This window comes from Caloenas nicobarica, chromosome 1 (assembly GCF_036013445.1).
Source record: "Caloenas nicobarica isolate bCalNic1 chromosome 1, bCalNic1.hap1, whole genome shotgun sequence".
Lineage (NCBI taxonomy): Eukaryota > Metazoa > Chordata > Aves > Columbiformes > Columbidae > Caloenas > Caloenas nicobarica.
The window spans coordinates 161,499,396-161,525,819 of NC_088245.1; the positions used below are offsets into that span (position 1 = coordinate 161,499,396).

Here is a 26,424-nt window from a genome sequence, read left to right on the forward strand (position 1 = left end):
TCAGCGAGGGGTCCCAGGAACCCCAGCAACCCCAGACCCAGACAGATGCATTCTGTTTCGGGAGTTAAGTCTGTGTTGAGGCCTCCGATGTGCCGGGTTAGCTGCTCTAGCAGGTGCTGGGGACCAGGCCCTGGGACACCATGCCCTGGGGCACCACTACTGCAGGGCATCATTTGTGGTCCCATTCCCATGTCCTTCTGCACAGGTGGTTGCCCAAATACAGTGCCTGCTGCCTGTCTCTGTCAACTGCACTCTCAGATATGGAGGATGAAGGTTTCTTGAAGAAGCTGAAGCTGTCTGGAGCTTTCCATAGGATCACTGCGATCTGCACAGCAGGAACAAACATCACACCATAGGATCTAAAGCAAAGTAGCCGCACTAAGCCACACTACGAGACCTGAGAACTTGCAGCCAGCTTGAAGGAAGTTCATCAAAGCAAACAAAAAATGAAGAAAGATGGAGAAAGGAAATTACAAGCAGTAGGCCAAGGAGCAGCAATCTGGAGCTGAGGTTTGGGAAGGGATGACTACTACACTTCAAAGAGACAGCAAGGCAGTTTCAAGCCACGGTGTTGGAAGAGAACAAAGCTCCTGTACAAATAAACAAGTGCTGACATTAATGAATGAAGAGAGTGACAGTTAAAAAAATTTTTTAAAAAGACCCTGAAACAGATTCCTAACAGCATCATTCTCACTAGGAATGTGGCAAAAACTACCCTTTCTCTCTCAAGGCACTTCTGTACAACATCTGGACAGGCAACCACATATACCGCTATCAACGATTTGAAGACTGGCACAAAAACAGCAAGAAAAGAGGAGTCATAAATGGCAGATCTGAAAGGTGCTTTCAGCATCCAAAGGAGTAGTTTTTCCCACAAACCACTTGCCAACATCCTGACACACAAACACCTCTATATTTATACAGTATGTGATTTATATCTTGCCAATTGCAATATAAGTCTCTTTAGGGATGGCTTCTATCCATACTGGCACCAGCGAAGAGCTCACAATATTTCTGCTCTTCAGAGATTAAAAAGAAAATAACTATGTGATGTGTCAAAGAGAGGTAACAGAACCTGGATATATGTCAACAGAAGCTTTTTAGCACTAAAATACAGACAAGGTACCTGATACGCAGATTGTTCTGAAATTCATCGCTTTTGAAGATAAAGCATGCAATTAGAAGGTTTTTCTTTATGGGAAGATTTATAACACCGCTTTCCTTAATAAGACATTGTGTAAACACTTTTCTCCTTACAGGATTTCACAGCTAAAACACTCTGCAACTAATACACCTATCATTTTCCTGTTTCCTTCATCAGGTTATTTACCCGTCTGCTGCATGGCACTTTCTGTGTGACAATGCAGACACAGAGGCAGTCTGTGCCCACCACAACGTCATCACAATATCCTGAAGACAGAGCCTCACATGCATGTAAAAAAAAGGAAATATTCTCCCCGTTTCATGGGGAATTAGAGATGTCAGGATTTTTCTTGCTTTTGTTGGAAAATGCCAAATCATCAAAATCAAACCTATATTTAGGAAGCATCTTCCAGAGTCTCCTGATTTAGGGCAGATGTTTGAAAACACTGGAAGAAATTATTTTAATTGATTAAGTTAAATCTCACCATCTCTTTGTGGACTGAATTCAAAAGGAAAACACATACAGAAAGTTAAGTTATCCAGGAACGCATACTTTGTTTGACTCCAATGCTATTTAGAGCAATGTGCCCCACATTATTTAAATGCAGTACTTCCTTTTGAAGCTGGGCCACTTTCCAGCAGGAATACAAGAGTCATGGGAGTGGGTGGGAATACTAGCAAGAAGACTAACAGCTCTTGCTTTGAGTGCTCTGGATATGTATTCTGCTTTCTAAAGATACTTGCTGCAGATAGAGTTTATTCCGCTAGTTTGCAAAAACTGTGGGCTAGTTTCACACTTTTCTTCTCCTGTGTAGAAAACAACCGGCACTGAGAACATTACCAGATTCATGTAGATAAACCCTAAATACAGCATCACTCCGTGGCTTCATGGTTATGAGCTTTGTGAGGGGTAGATTGATAAGGCAGATCCTTGGCTTTTGTTCCTATCAATGGTCATTTACATACTGTACATTAAACATACATTGGATAAAATAAAGGACATGGGAAAGTGCAAGGACTAAAATCACTGTTTTCCCTCTAACAGAGCCAAGTTCAGGTCCTGACCACTAACTTGCACAGTGATACATGCAGTTCTTTGCCCTTTCCAGCCCAGTGAATCCTGGATTCTTCCCTGCACAGCCTCAAAGCTCCCTGACAACGTGGTGCTGCCACCTTTTCATCCACCTCTTGTGCCCACCTTCCTAGATCCTCTCTCAGGGGAGTCCAAAGAAAGTGAACAAGGGTTTTCAGGGCCCCGAGCAACAGGTGGAGCAAGCAGGAGTTACGTATTTGTAAGCAAGGGGGTCCAGTCAGAGCAGCAGCTACCACTGTATTTTGCAAGTGGCCTGGGTGACCTTTTTCTTCCAAGTATTGGGCACTTGAAGAGTCACTGAGATGCCCAGGCTGGCCTGAGCTGGTTGTGAACATTAGCTTAGTGGAGCTTTTCACAACAGCAATTTTGGGCTTAAAACCTAAATTTTAGCTGAGCCACAGTTTACATTCTGGAGTCTTTTCTGGGATACAGCTCACAAGCACCAAGCCAGCCAGTGCTGCACTCTTGGATATTTGGTTCTTCTGCAGAGGACACAGCTCGCTCTTTCTGCAGCCTCATGCCTGGTGGAGCTCCATACAGCTGTCATTATCCAGAATGGCAGCACTCAGTGCCTTTTGTTTTTGTTAAGCCAAATGCTTAAAATTAACTAACCATGTCTATAAACTGTGGGTTACCTGTAAAATACTCTGTGACTTCAGCAACAGTGAAGATATCACTTTCACATAAGGAGAGATTTACTTCACAGTCCCTTTTCCTCCTATCACCCCTTGTCCTTGCTCTCTCTACAGCAAACTTCTTCTGCCTCTCCTGTCTTGGTTATTTGAGGTTATGTAAGGATAAAGTTTTCCTGAGACTTCTTTTAAAGAACTAATACTTTTTAGCATTTCAGACTGTATGGATGGGTACCCGAATTAAAGCATGAACTATGAGAATAACTAATACAATAGAACTGAAAGAATAACTAATTTTTCATTCTGCTGGCCATTCTGAAAAATCTGGAGAAAAGTTCATTTGACTCACAGCAAAACGGTTAGTGCCGTTTTCAGGTTCTATTATATTTACATTAAGAATATAATTAAAATACAGATTTGAAAACATCTTTTTAGAAAGTGCTAAATGAAACACACATTTTAACAAATATGTTCATTTTTTAATTGCAGATTTGCTGAAAAAATGTTGTAATATTGTAAAGAATGTCAGCTGACTTAAATCTGCATTTCTGGTGAAATGAAGTTGCAATTGGATTTTTGCCTGTGTTAATTAATCACTCCTTAAAGAACTAAATGAATACTCTTTATCATCACAGCTTACAGTGGGGAAACTAGACAGAAAGATCTAAACAGTGTTTCTTGCTGAAGAGAGCAAGGATTGCGTTTCAAGAAACCTTAGGGCTCTGATGGATGGCTTGTCTTGTGTTTAGCTATAGTGCCAGCAGTTTGCTGGTGGTTTCCATTTACCAAGTGGACACTGAAAGCAGCTCAACTTCAGCTTGACACAGCAGGATGGACATCCATCAGTCAGAGTTTACAATAAAACATCGGTCTTGAAACTGCCAAAGGTGAGAAGCCAACACACGTTCACTTCAGCCACCCCTACTCCACACGCAATAACTCCTAGCAGATGAAAGGGGCAGGGTTGGGAGGGATGTTACCGGTTTAAATGCCCCAGCAAGAATTCTTCAACCAGTGCCCTTGTCTTTCAAATGACATTTCTTTATCTCGACAGGATCAAGGACTACATTGACTTTTCCAGGACTGAGTACTGCCAACAAAAAAAAAAGTCAAACCTAATTTCACTACTTATGAAAGTTAATTATGTAAATCAAAACCAAGAAATGCCCCTTCAAAACTCGGTTTCCTGAAGCTTGCAAGAAAAACCCAGATAACCCGAAAAGAGCAAAATAAAAGAGATAGTCGAAAAGTTCCCCAAGCACAGAGGAAATTTTTCATTGAAGTGAAACTTTGTGAGCTGGTCCCTGATCTGTACTTTCTTTGTGGCACAGGCAGACGCAACAAAGAATCTCAGCCTTCCACTTTTGCAGACCATCAGGAGACAAAGGGATTTCACCAGATGTTGCACATATATTTAAATGTGTGTGCTTTGTTGGGCACTATTAGTATATCATTACTTAGTATAACTGATAAGGTACATTTCTCAAGACCTCTCTAAAGATCTTCTGGATAATACGCATAAGGTCTGTATTACTTCTGTAGCGCTTCCAGATTAATCTGATCTGGTGACTGTCATTAAGATAAAATACACTCTGTAGTCACAACATCTATGTCAAATTTAACACAAATGGTTCTCTTCCCCGCATATATTAGCAAATATTTTTCTGTCAGTTAATGAAAATCTGTGATGTGAACCAAATATTTGCTGCAAGTGTATTCCATAAGGTTTGTATTTGATAGATTTGGATTTGAATAGAAAAAATATGCAAGGTGCTTATATGTTCTAGTAAAATATATTCATGGATATGAACTTCTGTGCAATATAAATTAGAAATCTCTTATGTACCCTGGTCTAATTAATATCATTGCTAGAACCCAAAGATGTAAAGAGCTTACATGTAAAAATAACTGCAGATGAGAAAAATAAAAACCATATGCCTTATAAAAAATTTTAATAGATACTAGCTGATTATGCACAGGCTTGAAACTTACATTTCCAATTTCATATAAGTAATGTACATTAAAATAAATATTGTATCTAGTAGCACTTTTAATGTAGTATTTATATTCCTTATATACATTTACATGTGTAAATCCAGTCTGCATGTTTGTGTGTGTACGTACATTCATATGCATGTCACCAACTCCATTAAAATGTTGTTCTCTAGCATAAGTCCACCTGCTTCAATGGCTTGATATATCTGTGACAGAATGAAAAAATAATCCCATTATGTGGATATGTATATGTATAAAGCATGCGTGTTCTGTTCTTATTCCTGTTTCCTGCAGAACTTGTGCAGACGCTCACCTGGCAGTGCTGATCTGCAGTGTTCACACCTGCAAAGAAACTGCTGATGTGGTAAGCAGACAGCAGGATTGTTCTAGACCTCAGCTCTATAAATATTTGGGTTTGGGACTGCAGTGTCATCTATGTTTGCACAGCACAGAAAGTAATTAAAATTGAGCACTTTGTCAAAGGCCACAAGCAAGGTGGTGAGGGCAGCTTGTCCTGGTCTATACTGGAGGTACCAACTCTGCCAGCTCTGTAGCACTGGAGACAAAAATGGGAGAAGATTCCTATTTCCAGTGGCCTTCTCTGGACAAGGTGGGTCAGTACGATGATGCTCCAGGAGTTGGTTTATTTTGGGACTGCGGTTTGGAGCACTGCACACACGCGAGTCCCACTCCATCTTGTGTACAGCACTGCTGCCAAATATAGATCTCCTGTAAGCTGAAGAACAAGAAGATCTTCCTATTTCTACATTTCTGGCCTGGCTGAAGTAGAAGGATTTCACATTCTAGTCATGCTGCTTCCACACCCCGACCTGTAATCAAAAGTCTGAATGTTGAAAAAAGTCATGGGACAAAAATAGTCCACAGTTGCCAAATGCATAAACACAAGAGCAGTTCCAAAACCATATTTTTTTAAACATTTCATAAAAATGAAAAAATTAAAAAAGAGTTATTCATTGCAGCCTGGAGTAAGATTTCACGGCATGTTATTATATTCTGAAGTAGTTACCACTTTGTTACTGATCCGGGCTGGTGAAACAGCACTCCAGCCCTGATTCCCTGGGCTTAGGTAACCGAGCGGTGAGTGGAAACCTGCGAGCCCTCTATTCAGTTTGGTAAACACGGGCTTGTCTGTCACTTCTCATTGTTCCTCTTCAAAGTACAGTCGCCACCTTATCTGGCAACAGCTTTCTTGAAGAGTGCTGTTCATGTGAAATAATCTTTCACCACCGAGACCAGTATTTCCCTTACACAAGAAGAAACATTTATCTTGCTGTTAATGGTTAATTAATTTTGAAAATGTATATTACAACACAATAAAAAAAAAAAAAAGAAAAAAAAAAAGCCAGGCCGGACAATGGAGCGAAATGTCCCTTCCTCAAATTGACTCCTATTTAGTTCTTCCAATGTCATCCAAAACACAGATAACTTTTCTTTCATGAATTGTTCTCCTGAATGATTTATACATGTTGTGTTATCTGAGGCCCTTTCCAGATCCCCTTGTGGTTTCAGCCAGCCATCAGCTGCATAATTGTTAATTTTAACACTATAAAAGGTTCTGATGCTGAGGAGATAAAGTGTTGGAGGAAGAATTAATTGAAATGTATCTTCCAATCACACTGGTTCCCTACTTCCAGTTCCACAAAAATTATACGTTGGATTTGAGGTTAAAATAATTTTACATTTGTGCTACCCATAAAGCTTTCGGACTACTAGAAAATAGATAAGTTAATTGTTTCTAAAACTCATAAAGGGTTTACCCTGAGAATAATTCAGGGCAGTCTCCTGTTCATAGCCCACAGCACCATGAGCAGCCGGATAGAGGATTCTTCCCAAGCTACTGCAGACATAATTGGTCAGGAGATATGCGACAGGAGTCTTTTACAACAGCAGGTGATAGACTGACAGAAAAGGAGCTCAAGCTCCACCAATATTTAATCTGGATATTAAACACTCTATGCTTCCTAGAGCTACTAATATTTTTTTTCCCCCCCAATGTTTACTCTCTGTATGCTTCAAGTGAAGTATTATGAGGTAAAGCTACCAGGTTTTGATTCTTTCATTTACATTTTTATTATAAATATATGAATACATACAAAACATGCAAAATTAGTTTTAAAGACTATTTGGAGGAACATAGCTGGGGCAAATGAATTCAGAGATCATGTTATTCGTATTTAATTAATTGTTAAATGACTGTAAAAGGCTGTCCTCATTTAAATGAGGACCTCAAAATAGGGTAAGAACACCAACTGTATCCCTATTAAGCCTTTGTTTGAACACTGTCCCTGTTAACAAATGTCTTTTGCCAGATTCTTTAGAAATGGGCTTTCACTGCATACTGTGTGTGTTTTCTGGATGCAGAGGAGAGTAAAAAGAAGCAACAAGGTTTGATGTTTTTCTTCACCCTCTGTTCACGCCGGCCGGGAAGATGTATCAGAGCACCAGCTTCTCACTTGTGAAAATCCCAGTTCAGACCCTGCACAGGGAAGAAAATTTGGAGGTTTCATTTCAGAACTCAGCAAATGTTTGTCCACACAATAAAGACGCCACATTTCTGCTGTAAAGAGATACAGTGGGAAAACAGCAAAAACTGAGATGAAGGTGGAACTGGGAGAAGCTGGGAGGGAAAGCTTGCACGGCACCTGCCCACACTGTGCTTGGATTTAGTCCATTTTGTGAGTCCTACTTTCACCAATAAATATCGAATTCAACAAACATAGTGTAAGAAAAGACCAGTGTTAGAATCTGCTTTCTGCTAAGATGCATTATCACTTGAAGAACATTTTACTGCTTAGTGAAATACTGAATACTTTCCCACACTATTAGGTCTCTCACAGAAAATAATAGTGTGTTAGTTGTTTCAAGTCACAGAGGAAATGCAAGGATTATACATCTATAATTTTGTGACACAAAGGCGCAGAGCCCCAGAGCAAAGATGCCAACTGAGCTGAGAACGTGCTTAGATATTACACAGCATATTGTGTTAAGAACATAAGAGCGTCATCAAAAGCTCTCCTCAGCAAGGCTCAAGTATGGCATATGAGGCTAGAAATGGGTTAAGTTTAGTCACTATGATTCGTGGAAAATAATTCTCATTTCTCAACAATCCATGTCTTTAATTGCATTTTCTGCATAAGCTGAATGTAGGTAGGTAGAACCGTAGGCAGAATTACAATGCAGCAACAGAACACCAATAATTTTCTAAGCCTGGGATACTGGGTATTTAATTTTACTTTTAAATCCATACAGTGGCGGGCACTTAGCACACAATAGAAAAGGAGATATGTCCCAATCAGTTTATAAGATAGTATGAAGAAAATGCATAATAGAGCAACCAGATATATATAAATAGAATAATACAAAGAAAAACTAATCTACTGCAAAGCTATAATTCAATCCTGCTGCAACACAAGTGCAAAGCCAAACAGGCTTATGAATAGCACAAGAATCCCTATAGCCAGAACTGTATAACCTATGTCAAATCAAAAGCCTTGAATTATTGTTTATATCTGTTGTTTCATTTTCATGAAAAAAAGGAAAAAATCTAATGACTGTGTCAAGAAATAAGCATTATTAAATTATAATTTGGTACTGAGCACATATGAGAAAAGATAAGGTTTATATGCTCTCTTTCCACTCTCCCTTTCTCTCCCCTCCTTATCCCTTTCTTTTTTTCTCTGTACGTTTATGTGTTCATGTTAAATGTGGAAATAAATGAATATTGAACATGGGAGGCAAATTCCAGCCTGGCTTACATCTTGTGCAATTCTCCTGATTTCAAGTCAGTAGGGATTTGTCTCATACCTTTTGACCTGAACACTTGATTGAAGTTCAGGGTTTTGTGAATTTTTTTCCTTTAGAAAGAGAAATTTCAAATGGAATCAGATCTCTCTGATAAAACCTATTTATTTACAAAGATTTTATGAAGTCCCAGTTCCCTGAGCACAGGAAGATTCAAGTATTCAGCTCGAAGACATCCTTTCTAGGTTTCTTTCTGATGGCCACAGTCTTAGTATTTCATTTAGGCTCTGTCTCATTTATCTGTATTTTTTCTTGTGGGGCTTTTCTTTCCCTCTTACACACACACAGATGTGCATACACATCCTGCTCCACTAAAAACAACAGTCAGCCAAACCTCTCTCCTGCACCAGGCAGCCTGGGCAGGCTATGTACGTACTGTGGTTTTGAATGGTAACATATGCTTTTGTTTGGGGCGGAGGTCTCTATTATTTCATAAAGCAGCTTAACTGTTTCTTACAGCTGCGTTAAAAGAAGGTACCGGTTACGCCCGTATCTTCAATGACATTTCGCCCAACCCACAACACAAGGAATGTAACTCAGGATAGGGTATAGTCTAAGATGTGAGAGACAAATTAGTGCTATCAGAGATGTAGAACGAGTATTTTTACATAATTGACATAGCAGATGATAATTAGTTTGAAGAACTAAACATTATCCAACGTTAATAAAGACCATCATCTGCAAACTGCAATAGCTTTGGAGATCACTGACAGAAATGCTGCTTGGCAGTGTTCTCCGTCTCTCTGGAGCAGCTGGTCTACCTCATCCACTGGCCACTGCTCCATGCCTGGTGCAAGAACCAGACACTGGGACAATTAATGTGTTGAGCCACACCTGGAAGAGCTAGGAGGGACAACTATAATTTTAATCAAGAATAAACACATGTGCTTTGTCTAACTGGAGACATTTGAGAAAAGTGTATTGAATGATCTGAGGCTGTAAGATTAATGCACATAAACTACAGTGTATTAAACATACGTGTGGACGCCTTCATTCATCTTCTAGAAGAAACTCCTGTAGAGTTTCACACTGAAGTTGAAAGATTAAGCAGCAATGAAATCAAGTCATTCCACTTCTAAACAGGAGCATCTGTGTGCAAGTTTTAGAAACCTCAACTTCATACCTTTGCTTACACTATCTTAATGTCCTGGATGAACACTTAGTAAATCTTTTTTTATGTTTTCCTAATTTGTTGAAACGTTGCATTCAAGATCAAAGTGATTTATTTATGGACACAAATATGTATTATGGACAGATTTATCTTGTTGAGGTGGAGAACCTATTTTAATTGTCTGTCCTTGAAAGTTAATGCTTCCAGTTCGGTTTTGGGTGCCACTGATAAAGGTTGTAATGCAGCTTACATATCTGTGTTTCTTAAATTCGTTGTCTATTTTATCAAGGCAAATGATCTTGGAGCGCTATTTGTGGTTTCATCAATGTTAGAGACAATGAGACAAATTGTCAGCTAAGATAAACAAACGTGGTGCCAGGGATTTCTCCACAGAAGTTTGCCGGCTCAATGGGGATCCAGTCCAATCTTTGGACACATAGACTATTAATGAAACACTCAATCATTAAGATATATGAAGTTATACCAATTTTCCCACAACAGGTTTCAATGCTGTGGATAAGTGTGCTCCTCTCTGCTGGGCTTATTTAATTCTGGAAAGGCATCTAGGAGGGTCAGGAGGAGTCAGAAGCTCCGAAGTGCTCATGCATCAAAGGACTTTGAAGAGCCCGAGGATCTCATGGGGAGAGAGGTGTGAGAAACCAACTATCATGAGTTTGGATATGACTACAGCACAACCAGGAGCCTGGAGCTTTGGAGATCTGCTTCTGAGGAAGGTGAGATATTACATTAGGAGAGCTTCAGCCACCTTGCTCTCCTCTGTTCCTACATATCTAGTCTCAGACCCGACTGGTCCCCAGAGATCTGGGAGCTAGCACAGCGAGGGTGCAAGGACCAAATGGAAGGATCCTCTTTGGACCTTTTACCTGGGCCACCACTGCCCCTGCTGTCTGGCGGTAGCACTGCAGTGGAAACTTCCCTGCAGGCTGCTGGATGAGAGAAACTCTCCTCAGAGCTTGGGTGGACATAGGAATCATACATAGATTTTCCTTCTTCATTTCCAGAGATAAAAGGCAAGCTTCAGGCTCCATTCATGCCTTATTGATGCTCTAGGTCAGATGCCATTGACTGAGAAAGCTTGTTACAGACTACTCTGTAATGGCCTTACACATTGATAATTACTGATAAACCAGCTTCAAACACCTTTCTCCGATACTGCGTTGTCACAAGTGAACACAGTATACAATCTGCCAGTGAAGACAGACCTATGCCAAATCCATCTGATTTTGAAATACCACGTGCTGGCTGCAAAGCCAAACAGGAAAAGCTTAATTCCTCTCACCGCAACAGCTGTAAAGTTGTGATCAGCAAGACTGCTGAGGGTGGTGAGCAGCTTTGTGAGCTGCTGGCGGTGTGTTTCTGTCTCAAAGGAGAATTTAACTTCATTATAATTTTGAATCCAGCCCAGCGTTACCCTCTCTAAGAGGGTAAATACGGTGCCTTCCTTGTGTGAATTTTAATAACTGCCACACAGAATGAGGTTTCACAAGTGGGTTACGCTGATATCAGGCTGCGCTGCTGCTGAAACAGAAGGTCCCATGTTTCTCTTTGCCTTCGTCTTTCCACGGCCTTTTGTTCACCAGCATTAGGAATCAAATGGGTATTTGTGTGACTGGTGGAAACTAGTGTTTTCTTTCTTTGGGGGATGGGTGTTTCTTAGCTGGAACAGCCAACTGATCTGACCACAGCTTTCAGTGCTGGTGGCGAGCAGGAGGAGATGGGTTCTGGAAGGAAGGTTCTGGGGATCCTTCAGGGATATATTAGATCCTTTTCTAGCAATTACGGGAGTTTTTATAAAAAAATGGGCTTCTAGTTTCAGTCTCAGTGCTGTTACATCTAGACTCTGATCTTCCTTTTGGAAGGAGGTCAGGAACACTTGCAGTGACATTGGGTGGCATTGCAGTGTGTCTCGTGCACGCTCCCCTTACCTTCCATCAGAAACCTCACCTGTGCAGAATGTGGCTGTCCAGTCCAATGAGGGTCTTGCGTGGAGTGCTTGTACATTCGGACCAGTACCGAACTCATTTCTAGGCTTCAGTAGGAAATACTCATTTTAACGGGTGCTTTGGATGCAATTATTCCTGGTTAACTCGAGGACGGTTGTTCTCTTTGTATGAAGAGCCTGGAGAAGATACTGTCTAAAGATCCTATGGGTAGGTTGGAAGCAGGCCCATTCAGTGAGGCATCCCCGCTGATACCACTTTGAAGTTCACTTTATTTATCTCCCCTCCTACCAGACAGAATTGAGATTTGTTGATCCTTGCATAACTCGGCAAGGCTTGTTTTTGCAGGCTTTTTCGGGTTGAAAAGAAGGAAGGATAGCAGAGTGCTGTGGAAACGTCCTGGCCAGGGAGTGCAAGGTGAGATGGGGAAAGAGGACAAAATCCTGCCCTGATGTTTTGCTCAACCTGCGACATTTGTCCAGCCAGCCATAGCCTGGGACCGCCTCTGTATTTGAATTAGACCGATTTAAATAAATAATCATTAAAGAACAACAATCACCTGAGCCCTGACTGCTGATCAACGCAGAAATGAGTTTGTTATCTACACAGAACTGTCTGGTTGGGTGGTTGTTGTCAGCTGAACATAATACCTGGTGAGTTCACACCCAGCTATTTACATCTCTATGTTAAGATCCAGGACCATGTAAACTACAAAGAAATCATGCTTAAATTAACTGTGTTTAGCTTCCTCAACGGAGAAAACAGGGTCAAGAAGTACAGAGAGAAGGAAAACAAAGTTTTCTTGTATAGTTTTATCTCTAAATACCCCTACAGATCAAGTACCCACTGAATTATTTCTGATTTCTTGTTGGAATAATCACATGCGCAAAAATACACTAAGAATAAAGTTTCAGTGCATTTTGTATTGTTAGACTTCCCATATCCTGGATTCCCCATCGTGTTCAGTCCTGTGTAGATAGTTATAGTAATGATCTTTTATTAACTTGGCTGGAATAACTGCCATGACTGTCAATAATGACATTAGTGTTTAGGTATTTGTATGTCTAAGCACTTACATAAGTAATCATATCACAATGTCAACTCATTGTACTTATTATTTTGCAAATGTTACAACTGCCACCTCCTGTTAAACACAAAAAGAAAAAGGAAAAAAAAAAAAAAAATAAAAAAAAAACCCACGTCAGAGTGCCTGAAGGAATCCTGCCGGTTTTAATTTATTGTTTTGTCTTAAGCTCTCTGTGCTGCAAGCCAAAATAAACTAATTGCATCTACACTTTGAGGTAAAACTCTCCTGTTAAACTCATCTCTGCCTCTAAGAAAATCAAAACATCCATAAGCATGGCTGTGTTTGAAGGGATCGCACTGACACATACAACAAGCAAAGTGAAAGGGATCCATTCTTCTGGAGGAAAAGAATTATGTATTTTCAGTCTTTCCAGCAATGGTAGGAACTGAAAGTTCAACAGACTCATCTTTAGGATAACCAGTCATGCTGTTAAACAGGGAGCACAGTGGCCAGGTGGCTGGCAATAAAATGGTGTCATGAACTGGCCTTTTACCTAGGAAGACCTGAACTCAACAGTGAAGTTGGGAAAGAGTTGCTTTGGCCAATTTAATTTACTGCCTGTCTCAAATGAACCTGGGAGGCAGCTTGGAAGAGCCTGTGTGTTTTAGTGGCCTTTGAGTTAGCTTTTTAGAGAATAAAGCAAGTCTGTCTTTGCTATGTCCAAGAACACTGGCTTTTTACAGCAAACGAATAAATTAATTTTTATTTGCTGTCTACCTATCACACACATAAAACACAGGGAAAAAAAAAAACCCAGTCCACAACAGCAAACACCTCATAGTAATCCCATTCCAGAAAATCCCAACATTAATGCTGATGTGGATTGGATGAAGGTGCTTTACAGTTTACCTCTCCATGTAATGACATGAAGAAAAGGACACCAGCTTCACATTTCTCATGAGACAACGGGAACATTTCCATTTATTTTAGTAGGCTGGGTTCATACTCTGTGTTTTCATTAACTGTGTTTTAAAGTATAGCTCCACTGAAAGGTAACAACTTTATTGCTGTTTTTAACAGGGCCACTATTTCAAATGAAACAAGGGAAAGCACATGGTATTTCATTGGTCAAACACAGGTACTGTTATTGCTTTGTTATACAGCAGTATTAGCTCATCTAACACGTATACTTGCAGCATTTTAAAAGGATTCTAGCAACAGAGAAGATTATTCATTAATTCATTTTTTTCCCTGGCATTTAACAACTTTGTTAAACTACTTTTCAAAAAGAAGGGCTCTTAACACATACTTTAAAAAAAAAAAAAAGTTTTTTGAGGTGAAAAGCAGAGGTAGTATCTCTTGTGGCTAAGGTGTGCTTCTCATCTCTCTGTTGAAAAAAAAAAGGCACTCCTGGCAATTCAGCAAGAGACCATGCACAGGCCACCTACAAGTTCTCATTTCAGTATCATCTCCAGCTGCTTTCTGTTACACAAAGGCCATATGCCCAAGAGCAAGTCCCCATGAGGTAAGCTAGACCATAAATTCACAGTACACCATCTACACCATTGTAAGTGCCGATCATCTCGTATTCTTAACTTATAGCGCATGTGAGGTGGTTTGCGCTTTTTTCCTCTGAAGGATAATTTCCAGTTATTTTCCCTGTTTTATCTGAGTTTACCACATACATAGGCACTTGTGGTTGAGGAGCTACGTGGGCAAGTTCACACACTAGTTTACCTCATGGAAACTTGTTCAGGTAACTCCTACCCCAGCAGGACTGGGGTCTGTTCACAAAATGGAGTAAAGACCCAGATAAATCCAAGAAAACTGAACTTTATATAGCCTTTGTTATAACCATTGTTTAACCATCCCACTTGGAAAACAGTTGAAGCATTAAAAAACTGGAGGGGGTGAACAAGAAACAATGCAACAATCTGTTTCTATCATAAAGCATAAATGTGCTTTGGGATGATTCCATTCAGAGTATACAGATATTTTCAAGGAATTTAGGGCATAAAATCCCATTGAATCTCCTTGAGGGAATTAAAATCAATGGGAGTTAAGCACCCTCATAGTTTGAAATATCTGTGCTTAATTCTTTTTAGGTCTTTTAGAAGATCCAAGTCTGAATTATTTACTTTTTGGACAAAAGAGTATTTTTGGCATGACCTTCTTCATATACTATAAACAACATCTGATAAAATGTAAGAAAAAGATGATGAGAGAAATGACAACCAAAAGAACTGCTGAAAAATTTGATTTTATTTTTCCCACTGAAATGAAAAGGTGTCTCCAAGAGCACTGCAAAACTCCCTGCTCTTTTATAGATCTATTGCTTAATGTATGTTCTGCTCTCTTATCCTTTCTATAGAACCAGTAATAAAAGTCAGATTTTCCATTCGAAACACTATTGAAAAATGCCTTTATCTTTTACATCACTGATAACAAGCATCCTCACATGGGAGAATATTACCAAAGAAAATAAAATGTCTGTAAAAGGTTACAAACCTCCTTGCATACTGTAGGCAAAGATACTCTAAACAAATTTTATATGCCAAGGGCCAAATTTGTCACTGATTTAGTAAGCCATTGACAATTTTTTGCCAATACTATTCAAAAATTATGAACCTCCCTTTTTTCATGCTGTGTAACATAATGCAATTCAAATAACTTTCATCGAAATTTTAATATAAATTATAATACAATAATTTATAGAATATATATTATATTTCTAGATCTACAGAACACAGTTGGAAGAGAAACTCAGGTAGAAATTATGCAGAAAATTTGTTTTCAGCAGAGATTTGAAACAAAATAGAAAGGTAATAAAGTGGAAAAAGAGAAAAAAAAGCAAAGCCATGTCAGGAACAGGACTTCTCACAGACTGTGATAAGATTGTGCTAAGAAGAAAGAGGAGGCTGGTGCCAACTAAACCACATAGAGAAAAGGAAAAAAAAAAACAACCAACATACAAACAAGCAAACGAACAAAAAATAAATCAACCCACACAATTTATTCAGCATCATGTTGATGGAAGGCATGCTCATATATGAGCATTTTGGCAATGAGGCAGGGTGGTGGCAGTGGCGCAGGTCACGCACATGGGTAGGAGAGAAACAGCGAAGACACAGGCTGAGAACCAGCAGAATGTCTGGGCTCTGAAGAGCAAAAAGGATCGTATGAAGAGCTGAGTTAAAGTTGACTCTTCCCATGTCATAGACACATACAAAGCCAGGCAGAGCAAAACTCCTGTCCTAGGGCTTTGTCTCTCTTGCCAAATCAGTCTCACCTGTTCTGAACATCCCTTGGTGTTCCCACAGCCTCCCCAGGCAAGGGGAGGCTTTATGTATCTATCCTCACTGTTTGCAGCTTGTTTTTTCCAGCATTTAACTTAAATTTGCATCTTAAGATCATTACCTCTTGTCTATCTCCACAAACACAATTTAATCCCCTTATCTTTGCATTTACCTTTTACACTCTTTAAGACCATTTTGTCTCCTCTCCAGATTAAGTAACAACACTGCTTTCAGTCTTTTCTTGTAAACCACATCTTTCAGACCTCTAATCAGTCTTGCTGCATTCTGTACAATGATTCCGCGTGTTTCTTGAAGTCCAGTACTAGACAAAGTACTCCATCAAAAGCCTTTATGATGCTGAAGAAGAAAAGCAGATCAGTGTTTTGTATCTCTAGCTATTATTATTATTCTGCTTACTTTTTATAAGATGATTATACACACCTGTCAAGTGTTCATAAGGACAAGTTATTCGAAATAATAGGTTGCTTTTTTAAAAAGAGAAAAAAAATCTAATTTTGGATATGAAAAAAGTTGTCTCACAATTATTATTATTGAAATTATACACTTAAGTGAAAAAAATCTAGCCAATGTTTATTACAGTAAGATTTAACTATGCACGTGACTCCAGAAAATCAGTATCATTTCTGTTTAATTTCAATGCCAAAGGAAACCATTATATGTCTTACTGTGGAAAATGAAAAGCCATTTGTGAGGATGATGCAAAGCCCAGCAGAATCCCAAAAGCTGTGGTAAGGATGGGGGCCAGGCAACCATAAACTCCTCAGCCCTTATTTTTTGGCCACCCCTGCCAAAAGGTACTCACAGAGCACCCACAAAGTGGAGAGACTCCTTCCCAGCAGAACACTCATGGAGAGGCAGGAGTGCCTTGTCTACCCTTGAGCAGAAAAGTTCATCGTGAAGCAACTAAGATGAGTGGGTGCAAACAGTGAAATTGTCAGCTGTCTGAGTCAAGAACACCAAATACCATCCACTTTATATTGTGGGGATCCAGCTGATCTAGGCTGAGCTAGACTCTTCTCAGACCACTCTCCCGTTGGCCGCTGAAGAACATCTTCCAGCTTACTCCCATCTGAAACAGCTCTTCAATGGAAACCAAAGCATGGTGAGTGAGCACAGTGAAGAGCTTTGCTTGGAAAACTGTGGCACTGTTGATCTGAGCTAAAATGCAAGTGCAGGTACTAATGTGGGTGTGGGGTGTAGGTGTGTAGGTGTAGGTACCTTCTGTGTTCAACTCATTTGATCACTAGAACTGGCTTGTGGCCATTAGCTTTGAACTTTCCTGAGTGACTTGGTATTAAAGAACAGACATCTGGATTCCTCCTAACCAAACAGAACCCAGAAACTGGCCAGTCTTACAGATAAGCAAGGCACTGTCTATAAAGAAGTAAAGGCCATGAATTTATGCCCAGAAAGAGACATAAATTCTTTCCATTACAGGCCTCCATTTCCTATCGGTCTGTTGTCAATTAAAAAGTTGTTGAAATCAGAAGGTAAACAGCAAAGACTTATGCTTAGTTTTTTCTTCAGAGGGGAGTGACCCAAACTCTCATCTTCTTTTTGGCCTCCTTGTGTGCACTTACAAATCCTGAAGTGCCTGCCAAAGGTTTCCAAACCACACTCTTATCCAGTGGCATCGAAGACCTTGTCTTCAAGATTGCATGGATTTTTTGGGACCTGTCTAGCACCCATGACCAGCAAAACAACCTTGTGTAGCTTATGGTTATGAATCATCCTTGAACAAAACTAGACGGGTCATTAAAATGTATTTATTCCAGGAAAAAGGATCCTCTATGCCTGCTGGACAGCCCTAAGAAGTGAAACGAGATGATGGTTGTCAATGTAAAATTTCAGTTGAATCTAAACGTAAAAATATTCAGAGCTCTCTCCCTCTGAAAAGATCTCCCGATTAAAAAGCTTCATAATCTACTCCAAGAACATCTGACCTAATCTAGCTTTCCACAGTGAGGATCTCCTTGCAGAATAGTCCCCTAGCCGCTAGATTAGAAGGCACTCAGCCCTCACTCTTGAGCTGTCCACTGGACATCAGCAAATGTGAAGGAATGGGTCGGAGAGCAGGAGAGCAAGAGCAGCCTAGGATGTGGGGACATCAGATTCCTGACCTTTGTCCAGGAACTGGTGACATTTTAAGAGCTTGTGAATATAAAGGAGCCTGTAGTAGAAGACACCAAAAAGCAAGGTTCACCTTCCCTGACAAGTGAACTATAGCACCACACTGTACAGTTTGTACAAGGCAGTAACACCGCAACATTAAGGTCCATTTCTTTGGAAAAAAAGGCACCACAAGCACTGCTCAGCTTCTTTGAAGACAAGCTACAAGCAATTGCTCAAACAGGAAAACTTGAACCCTGGACAGCCAGCAGTCTCCATCCATGTCAGCTCTGATTTCATCACACAAGGGAAAGGAAGCTTACACATCTGCATTACTTGAAAAACTTTAGGCTCCTTGCACTTGAAAGGCATTTAACTGCCCTTTCTGGAACATCCAAGCCTGCCCAGGAACTCTGCAGTGACAGTAATTCTCACTTTCACATCCCCAGACAGGGACTAGTCATCTAGCTGTCAGGGAGTAGCATGTAAGCACCCAATTCCTTCTTTTTTTGTTCTAAGACTTCCTCGTCTGCGTTCCGATGGCTCTTCCCAGACTGCATACCTACTGCATGGCTAACAGGATTAAAAAGCAGCAAAAAATTGAGTCATTGAAGTACATGAAAATAGCTTGGATTACAAATGGATCACATGCAGATTAGATAAATTTTATCTAGTCTCTTAGCAAATCAGAATAGACTGCTTTTTAAACATTTCTTTATGGCTAAAAAGTAGTAGGGACCCCATCACCACCCTCTGCTCAGAACTGGCACTGGCAGTTGTGTGAGATCTAAGTCTGGTGTTCCTGCAAGAGCAGCCCCGGTGTCCTAAAGCACAGAGGTAAAGATTGGACTTTGCCTTTAAAATAATAGCACATTAAACCACAAGAAAAACAGAACATACTCAACCCTTACCGAAATCATAACATCTAATTTTCAAAAATAGTACAGGACTTCTCTAACCTTCCTAAACTAGAAAAAACTTTTAAAATTCTCTTTTAGCTTAAAGTAGCAAACCAAATAAACTAATGTTTTTATTACAAAAAGTTTACTCTCCAGCTGAGAGTTTGAGTGCCAAGTTCAATCCAGAATCACACTTTCACAGCCAAATTAGAAACTATAAACTTAGAAAGCAGTGTTTTATGATAGAATCATTTGCCAGGCACTTCACTAGAGCTTGGGCTACCAGCTGCTCTAATAGTAAGTGAATATTATTGAAAAATAATAATAATACCGAGCGTTTGGAAGCACCCTTAAAAGCAAATATTTTAGTGTATTATGCACAATAAAGAGCTGACAAGGTAAAACTCCCTCTCTACAGGTGTACTCGACTTTGCAAGAGGGAGAAGACTTAGGAGTGCTCACAGACTTGCGAAACTCCATCCAAGCAGAAAAGTTAGCCTGCTAACTCGTTAGTGTGTTTAAGACACCACCGTGCCCGGCAGCTTTGGACAGTTGAAAGTGATGTGGGATGGGTGGCTGGTACCTTACACAAAGAAAAACGTGAGTTCCCGAAGTTAGGGTGGGGAAACGCTGAAGTGCACAAAGCAAGCGGTGAAAAGGCGATGTGGCTCTGCGAATACAGGGGAGCGGTGGGGCTGTGGAGCCCACCAGTCAGTTCTTCAGGTGGGAGGCATGGTGAGGGAGAGATCGCCACCGGGCTAAACACGGTTCTCCCCCTGTTTTTTATCTCTTTGGCTCGCCACCTGATTATTAGGCTCAAATAAAAATTAGGACGAAAGGAGCTGGCTTCCTCGAAACTCACTTTAAACTGGCTTTAGAGATACGAGCAGCATCTTAAAGCTGCGTGCACCAGAGTTGAGATGCGGTTTGCTCAGAATACCAGAAACCGGACAGTATTTGCAGTCGGTCGTAATTGCTTACAGTAGATGTAAGTGGCAGAATTAACATACGGGTAAGGAGAAGATAGTCTAAATCTCCCTCCCTCCCCCCCCTTTAATATTTTTAAAAGCACTTTGATCTCTCTTGGTGGAATACAGGACTGCATTCTGGAAATTCTTGTTTAGCCTCCGTGTGATAATGCATCTGCTCGTTTTGTTTCCCTTCTCCCCCTGTCTTCCCCCACCCCGAGAGCAGAGGGAAAGATTGCGCCCTTGGATTTGCATGCATCAGGAATTGACAGGTCAAAGGCAAGTAAATCACATTATACACGATTGTATTGTTATTGTATCGATAACAACACATTATCAGAACAATTAACACACTCGCACAACTACGCGGAGATCACAGTAGTGGCTTAACAAAAATCCAGATAAGTAACTAAACTCCGATAAAGCCCTCACTTTTTGTGTTTGGGGATTTGAAGGCTCTCCGAGAGACCCGATGTGTGTGTGTGTGTGTGTGCTCTAAGTAGGCAGCCGCTCCGCGCCGCGGCTGCGGATCTCCCCGCGGGGAGAACAGCCTCCTCCCCCGCACCGTGGCTGCCTCAAACCGGGGGGAGACCCGGGACCCTCCAGTCTCTCCTAACCCGAGTCCAACCTTGCTCCAAGCGGAACTGATAAGAGTTTCCATCACTTTGTGCAAACCTCTTGACAACGGATTACTAGAGAAAGGCAAACTTCCTTTGACGGCGAGCATCACTGAAATAACGGGGTGGGTGTGTGTTTTAGTAGCCAGTGGTTACCGCAAGCGTGAGGGGAGGGGGGGAAGAATTTTGGAAACGAGACTTTCAAATACAGTGTTTCATTTGCAACTAGAAAAATATACTCGAGACATTTATAGATTTCAGTCTGTGAAAGATTCGTGTACGTTAATTAATGAGCAATAAATTCTATTAGCGTTTTCACTATTTGGTGAACGTGATCAGAAACGTGCGCAGGCTAAGTCATGGGTTTGCAAATGGCGTCATTTTTGGAGGACAGTAGTCCATGAGCTGAGGCATCTTTTCTGCTGAAAGTTGTGCAAGTGCCTGTTTTTAAGCCCAGCTCACCTGTGCGCGACTCTGTGTGGACCTGCGAGTTGGTGGTCCTGCCGCCCTCGAAGAACTGCAGGACAAATGGTGACCACTCACCCTAGGAACCTCCCCGGAGCCCGTGCCGCCACCCGTGGCCATCGTGTAGAGCCCTTCCCCACGCAGTTTCTGTGGAAGAGCTGCCCGGGCTGCCTGCTCCTTGCTGTGCCATTGGCGTGCGCGCAGACCCAGAGCAGCAGCAGTCTTGGCGCGGCGGTACCCACAGGCAGAAAGTTTGTGGTGGGAGTAATTCTTCTCTGCAGGAACTGCCAGCCGGGGGCTTACCCATGTGCGCGCCTTGAGTGCTTCACGAGGCTCTGTCGCGACATCGGACCGTCGCGGTCCCCTCTCCATCGCGCCTTGCTCCCGCACCGAGGGGTGCAGGGGCACAGCCGGGGGGGTTGGGGTCGTGAGGAAAGCAACGTGGCTGGCGTGAAGAGCGGGGAAAGAGCCTCTCTGGAGCCGAGCCCACTCGGGGGCTGAGCCCTCAGCCTCCGCGCTGCTCCCCGCGCTCTCGGGGCGTTTGCGGGAGAGAGGCCGGGCGCCTCCGGGAGCCGGCTGTGCCATTGATGGTGACAACAGCGAGTCGCTGCTCCTTCTCCCCCCCGCCCCAGCACCTTTCAGTAGATGTTATTGGTTCTCACCCTGCTCATGGCAGCGGCTGGGGACGGATAAACCGCGCTCTCGCCTTCCCCTGAACTGATTTGGTCCGTGCGCTTTCCTGGCGGCAGCCACGATGCGAGGGGAAGTCGATCACGCCGGCATTTGATCTGTGTGGAAAGAGCCAGGGGATTAGTCCTTGCCTCTTAGAAGTCAAACACAATAACGTTACATGTGAACGAGTGAAACAGGAAATCTCTTCCCTGATCAAACGAGAGGATTTTACGGAGTTGAAAATACTAGCTGCTCTCATCTCAGAGCGGGGAATCGCTGGTCGATGGGTTGATAACCTGGTATCCAGGGCAGAGGTACCTGCAGTGGATTCAGCCCCTCTTGGTAGGGCTTCGACCTTCGAGAAATACCATCTCCCCACTAAGCCTAAACGCCAGCCAACGTCGGTAGATATCTTAATCTCTCCGCTTTTGACAACCGATGGGAACTTTTTTTTTTCCACAGCTAAATGGATCGTGAAAGGCCAAACGTTGGCTTTGGAGATTGAGAGAATTACATTTAAGTAGTAGGAAACGGGTCGTAAAACACGAAGTGGAAGAAGTTTACAGAGGAGCTGCTCGGTATTTTACAGAGCACTCCGGCGGGGACAGGTTGCCGTGGGACCGGGAGGGCTCACAGGCGGGGAGGGGGCCGGCGGACACCCGCCGGTGGGTCGCCCGTTGAGGTTTCCTTCCAAATGCCTCGACACCCCCGGGAGATGGGGGAGGCTGGGGTGTCGCTGGCGAGCAGAGGTGCGTTGCGGCGGCAAGGAAGGCGTGAAACCCCGAGGCTGGAGCTGCGGACGGAGCGGGGAGGCCGCCGCACGGCACCCGGGGCTGGACAGTGATGGAGTGGGGTCCGGGGAGAGGAGCCCGGGCGAGGCGACGGCGGGCGGCGTGGCAAACAAGTCTCTGCGCCAGCCAGACAACCCCCAGACGGCGATTTCCCCGACGCCCCCCGGCCCCTGGAGAGGGTCCGACGAGGCGCTCGGTGGCGCTCCCGGGGATGATGATACCCCACTCGTGCATCGTCGCCGGGAACCCCGGCTCCGGTTTTTCCTTAGAAGTCGGCGGGCGGCGGAGCTGTGCCGGGCGCAGCCCAGCCTGCTGCCAGCACGGGAAAGAGTTAATGGTTTATTGGAGTCGGCACTTCCACATACCACAGGGCTAAGTCAAAACCGACCCGCCGAAGTACAAACAAGGCGAGCAAGTTCTCCCTGACTGACAGGCAGCGGGCGAGGAACACAGTCGTACAGCTCGGGCTGTGGGAGCGCACCGAGCGGCCAAGAAAACACGCGTGGATTCTCTCGGGGCGCCACTGGACGCACGCCGCTGCCCGCGCCGGGGGCGTAGACACGCTCTCCCAGACGACGGGCTCTCCAGCTCGGCCGGGCGGCCCGGCCGCTGCACCGGCCTTCCTTCCACAGGGGCAACCCCCACAACACACAAAACCGCTCCACCGGCACCGGGCACCCCGCACTCCCACGGTCCCGGGCAGCGCCGGGCACCAGCGCCGGGCGCGGCGGGAGGGAACGCAACGCGCATGCGCTGATTCTGACCACGCCCCCCAGACCTGCTGGGCTGCCAAGGGGGCGGGGAAAAGCCGTGGCCCCGCCCATCCCGTGGCGGCGGCCCCGCCCCTGGCCTGCCCGCGGCGCGCGGCGCGGCCGGGTGCACGCGAACATATAGGGCGGCGCGCGGCGCGGAGGCATGCAGAGCGCGCGCGTTACCTGCCGCCGGCCGACGGGGCGAGAGGAGGGGGCGACTGCGCCGGCTGCAAACCCCACCGCGGACTTTATAACCGGGTCGGCTGCCCACCGGGCGCGGACCGCCGAGCATTTTAATTAGCCGGCCCCCCCACGCACACACCCCGCCTCCGCCTTCTTCTCCGCCGCCACCGCCTCCTCCTTCTCCCCCCGCCCCCCGCCGCTCCCGCCCGCCCCGCCGCCCCTCGGAGTCGGCGGCCAAGAAAACCCAGAGAGACCTGGCGGCTACCGGAGAAGAGGGAGCCGCGCGGCAGGCGGAGCGCCCCGCAGCCCGCCCGAAACTTGGCGAAGTTTGTCCGGCGGCGGGAACCAGGAGGCCGCGGCGCCCGGCGGCCGCTTGCGACCGGCGCCCGGCGAGTATGTGTGAGGAGCGGGCGGCTCGCCGCGCCGCCGCGGGCGGAGCGGGGCGGCTGTGAGCGGGGTGGCCCGCGCCCGCGGGGCCTCCCCGCAGCGCCTGAGCCGCCGCGGACCCCGTCCCGCCCGGCCCCGCACGGCGGCTGGCTGTCCCCCGAGCTCCGCGGGCGGCGATGGCTCCGGGCGTGCTCTGACCGCCGCCCCGTCTGGGACTCGCCGCCGCACCATCGGAGACCTCCAAGGAGCATCGCATCCGCAGCGAAGCGAGGACCTCCCCGTGCGGCTCGCCTGCCGCCGGCTCCCGCCCCCGCCGTCGAGACCTCTCTGCGGTCCCGCCTGGACTCCGGCCGCTGCTGCTCGCTGGGAACGCCGAGGAAGAGCCCTGGACCGGAGATCGACGGCGCGGAGAGAGGCTCCGCGGCCCAGGCGGGGAGCAGCGCCCGTCCCGCTCGTCGCAGCGCCCTGACGGGGAGGCACCGCCGCCGCTCGGCAGCGCCCCGCGCCCGGAGCGGGGCCGCCGGGGGCCGCCTCCTCGCACTCGCCGGAGTCGGTGCCGCCGCGCCGGGGTAACCGCCGAGATTGCTTTTGGAGGAGCGGAGCGCGGCGGGGGCGAGGAGGAGGAGGCGGGAGAAGCGCCCGGAGGAGGCGGCCGCCAGCGCGGGGCGGGCGGCGGCTCGCCGGGGCGGCGGGGGGACACCATGTCCAAGCCGGTGGATCACGTCAAGAGGCCGATGAACGCCTTTATGGTGTGGTCGCGGGCGCAGCGACGGAAGATGGCCCAGGAGAACCCCAAGATGCACAACTCGGAGATCAGCAAGCGCCTGGGCGCCGAGTGGAAGCTGCTGACCGAGTCGGAGAAGCGGCCCTTCATCGACGAGGCCAAGCGGCTTCGGGCCATGCACATGAAGGAGCACCCAGACTACAAGTACCGGCCCCGGCGGAAGCCCAAGACGCTGCTCAAGAAGGACAAGTTCGCCTTCCCCGTGCCCTACGGGCTGGGCGGCGTGGCGGACCACGAGCACCCGCACGGGCTGAAGGCGGGCGGGCTGCACGGCGGTGCGGCCGGCGGGCTGGTGCCCGAGTCGCTGCTGGCCAACCCCGAGAAAGCGGCGGCCGCTGCCGCCGCTGCCGCCGCCCGCGTCTTCTTCCCCCAGTCGGCCGCCGCCGCTGCCGCCGCCGCCGCTGCTGCTGCCGCCAGCAGCCCCTACTCCCTGCTGGACCTGGGCTCCAAAATGGCCGAGATCTCCTCCTCCTCCTCTTCTTCAGGCTCCGGGCTGCCCTATGCCTCTTCGCTGGGCTACCCCGGCGCCGGCGGGGCGGGCGCCTTCCACGGTGCCGCCGCTGCCGCCGCCGCCGCCGCGGCCGCCGCCGGGGGGCACACGCACTCGCACCCGTCGCCCGGTAACCCGGGCTACATGATCCCCTGCAACTGCAGCGCCTGGCCCGGCCCGGGGCTGCAGCCTCCGCTCGCCTACATCCTCCTGCCGGGCATGGGCAAGCCCCAGCTGGACCCTTACCCCGCAGCCTACGCCGCGGCCCTATGACCCGCGGCCGCAGGATGCCCGCGCAGAGCCCCGGCGCCCACCTAGATGGGTGTCGGTGCATACGTGCGGCCGGGGAGCGGGGCGAGCCGCCGCGGAGGGGAGTCGGGGCCGGCGGCGGCGAGGAGAGCGCCGGGGCCGCCGCCGACCTGTTGCGCGTCGCTCGCCGAGGGGCGCGTCCCCGCCCACCGCCCCGCATAGAGCTTGTGTGTGTTGCATGCGGTCTTTGCAGATAGCCGAGCTGAAAAAGAAGGGAGGAAAACAAAAACAAACAAAAAAAAAAAGGAAGAAAAAAAAGTAAACGACACTCCCTGCCCTCCAAAGTGCTTGTTCAGGACAGACATGGAGAGCTCCGTCCCTCCGCCGGCTCCTCGCCCCGCTGATGTGTGTGTCTTCGGCCGTGGGCTTTCCCCTCCCTCCGCTCCCCACGCCCCGCGCGGTGCTGGACTCGGAAAAGTCCCGCTGCAGCCCCGCGGCCGCCGGAGAGAGGGAGAGGTGAAGGCGGGGGTGACCCGGGCAGGGCAGGGCAGGGAGCGGCCCCGGTAAAGGAGAGGGCCGCTGCGTGCACCGCTCGTAGCCCCTCGTGGGCCAGCGGGAGCAGGATCCACTCGAAGAAAGAGTCGGCAGTGTGGGATGCTGCTCGTCCCTCTCCGCGCCCCGTTCCGCGTGAGTTCCTGCCGTCCGCTGCTACGGGACGCTGACAGGCGCGGGTGGTGATTTCCACGAGAGGAAAGACGAGTGACTCTCGGTCCCCGTGTATCCTCCCCCCCCCCTCCCCTTTGCTAATTAAGTCTCACCTTCAGATTGTAAATTTGTATATCTCTGTGGAAACGTTAAGTCTCGGATTGAAAACTCTGTTACTTCGCCCACGGTCGATTCAGTTTTAACCTGGGGAAAAACAAAAAAAAAGAAAATAAATTAATGCCTTTCAAAGGG

General features: G+C 46.0%; 1 protein-coding gene across 1 annotated transcript; it reads left to right on the forward strand.

Moving 5' to 3' along the window:
- The first annotated feature begins 24,419 nt into the window (after nt 1-24,419).
- Nucleotides 24,420-25,491, forward strand: SOX21 (SRY-box transcription factor 21). The gene has a single exon (XM_065658115.1). The coding sequence runs from the start codon at nt 24,646-24,648 to the stop codon at nt 25,489-25,491; it is 846 nt and encodes a 281-aa protein (XP_065514187.1). The 5' UTR covers nt 24,420-24,645.
- The last annotated feature ends 933 nt before the right edge of the window (nt 25,492-26,424 follow it).

Bases quoted from the DNA above. Each gene is read 5' to 3' on its own strand.
- SOX21 (XM_065658115.1), top strand. From the start codon at position 24,646: ATGTCCAAGCCGGTGGATCACGTCAAGAGGCCGATGAACGCCTTTATG.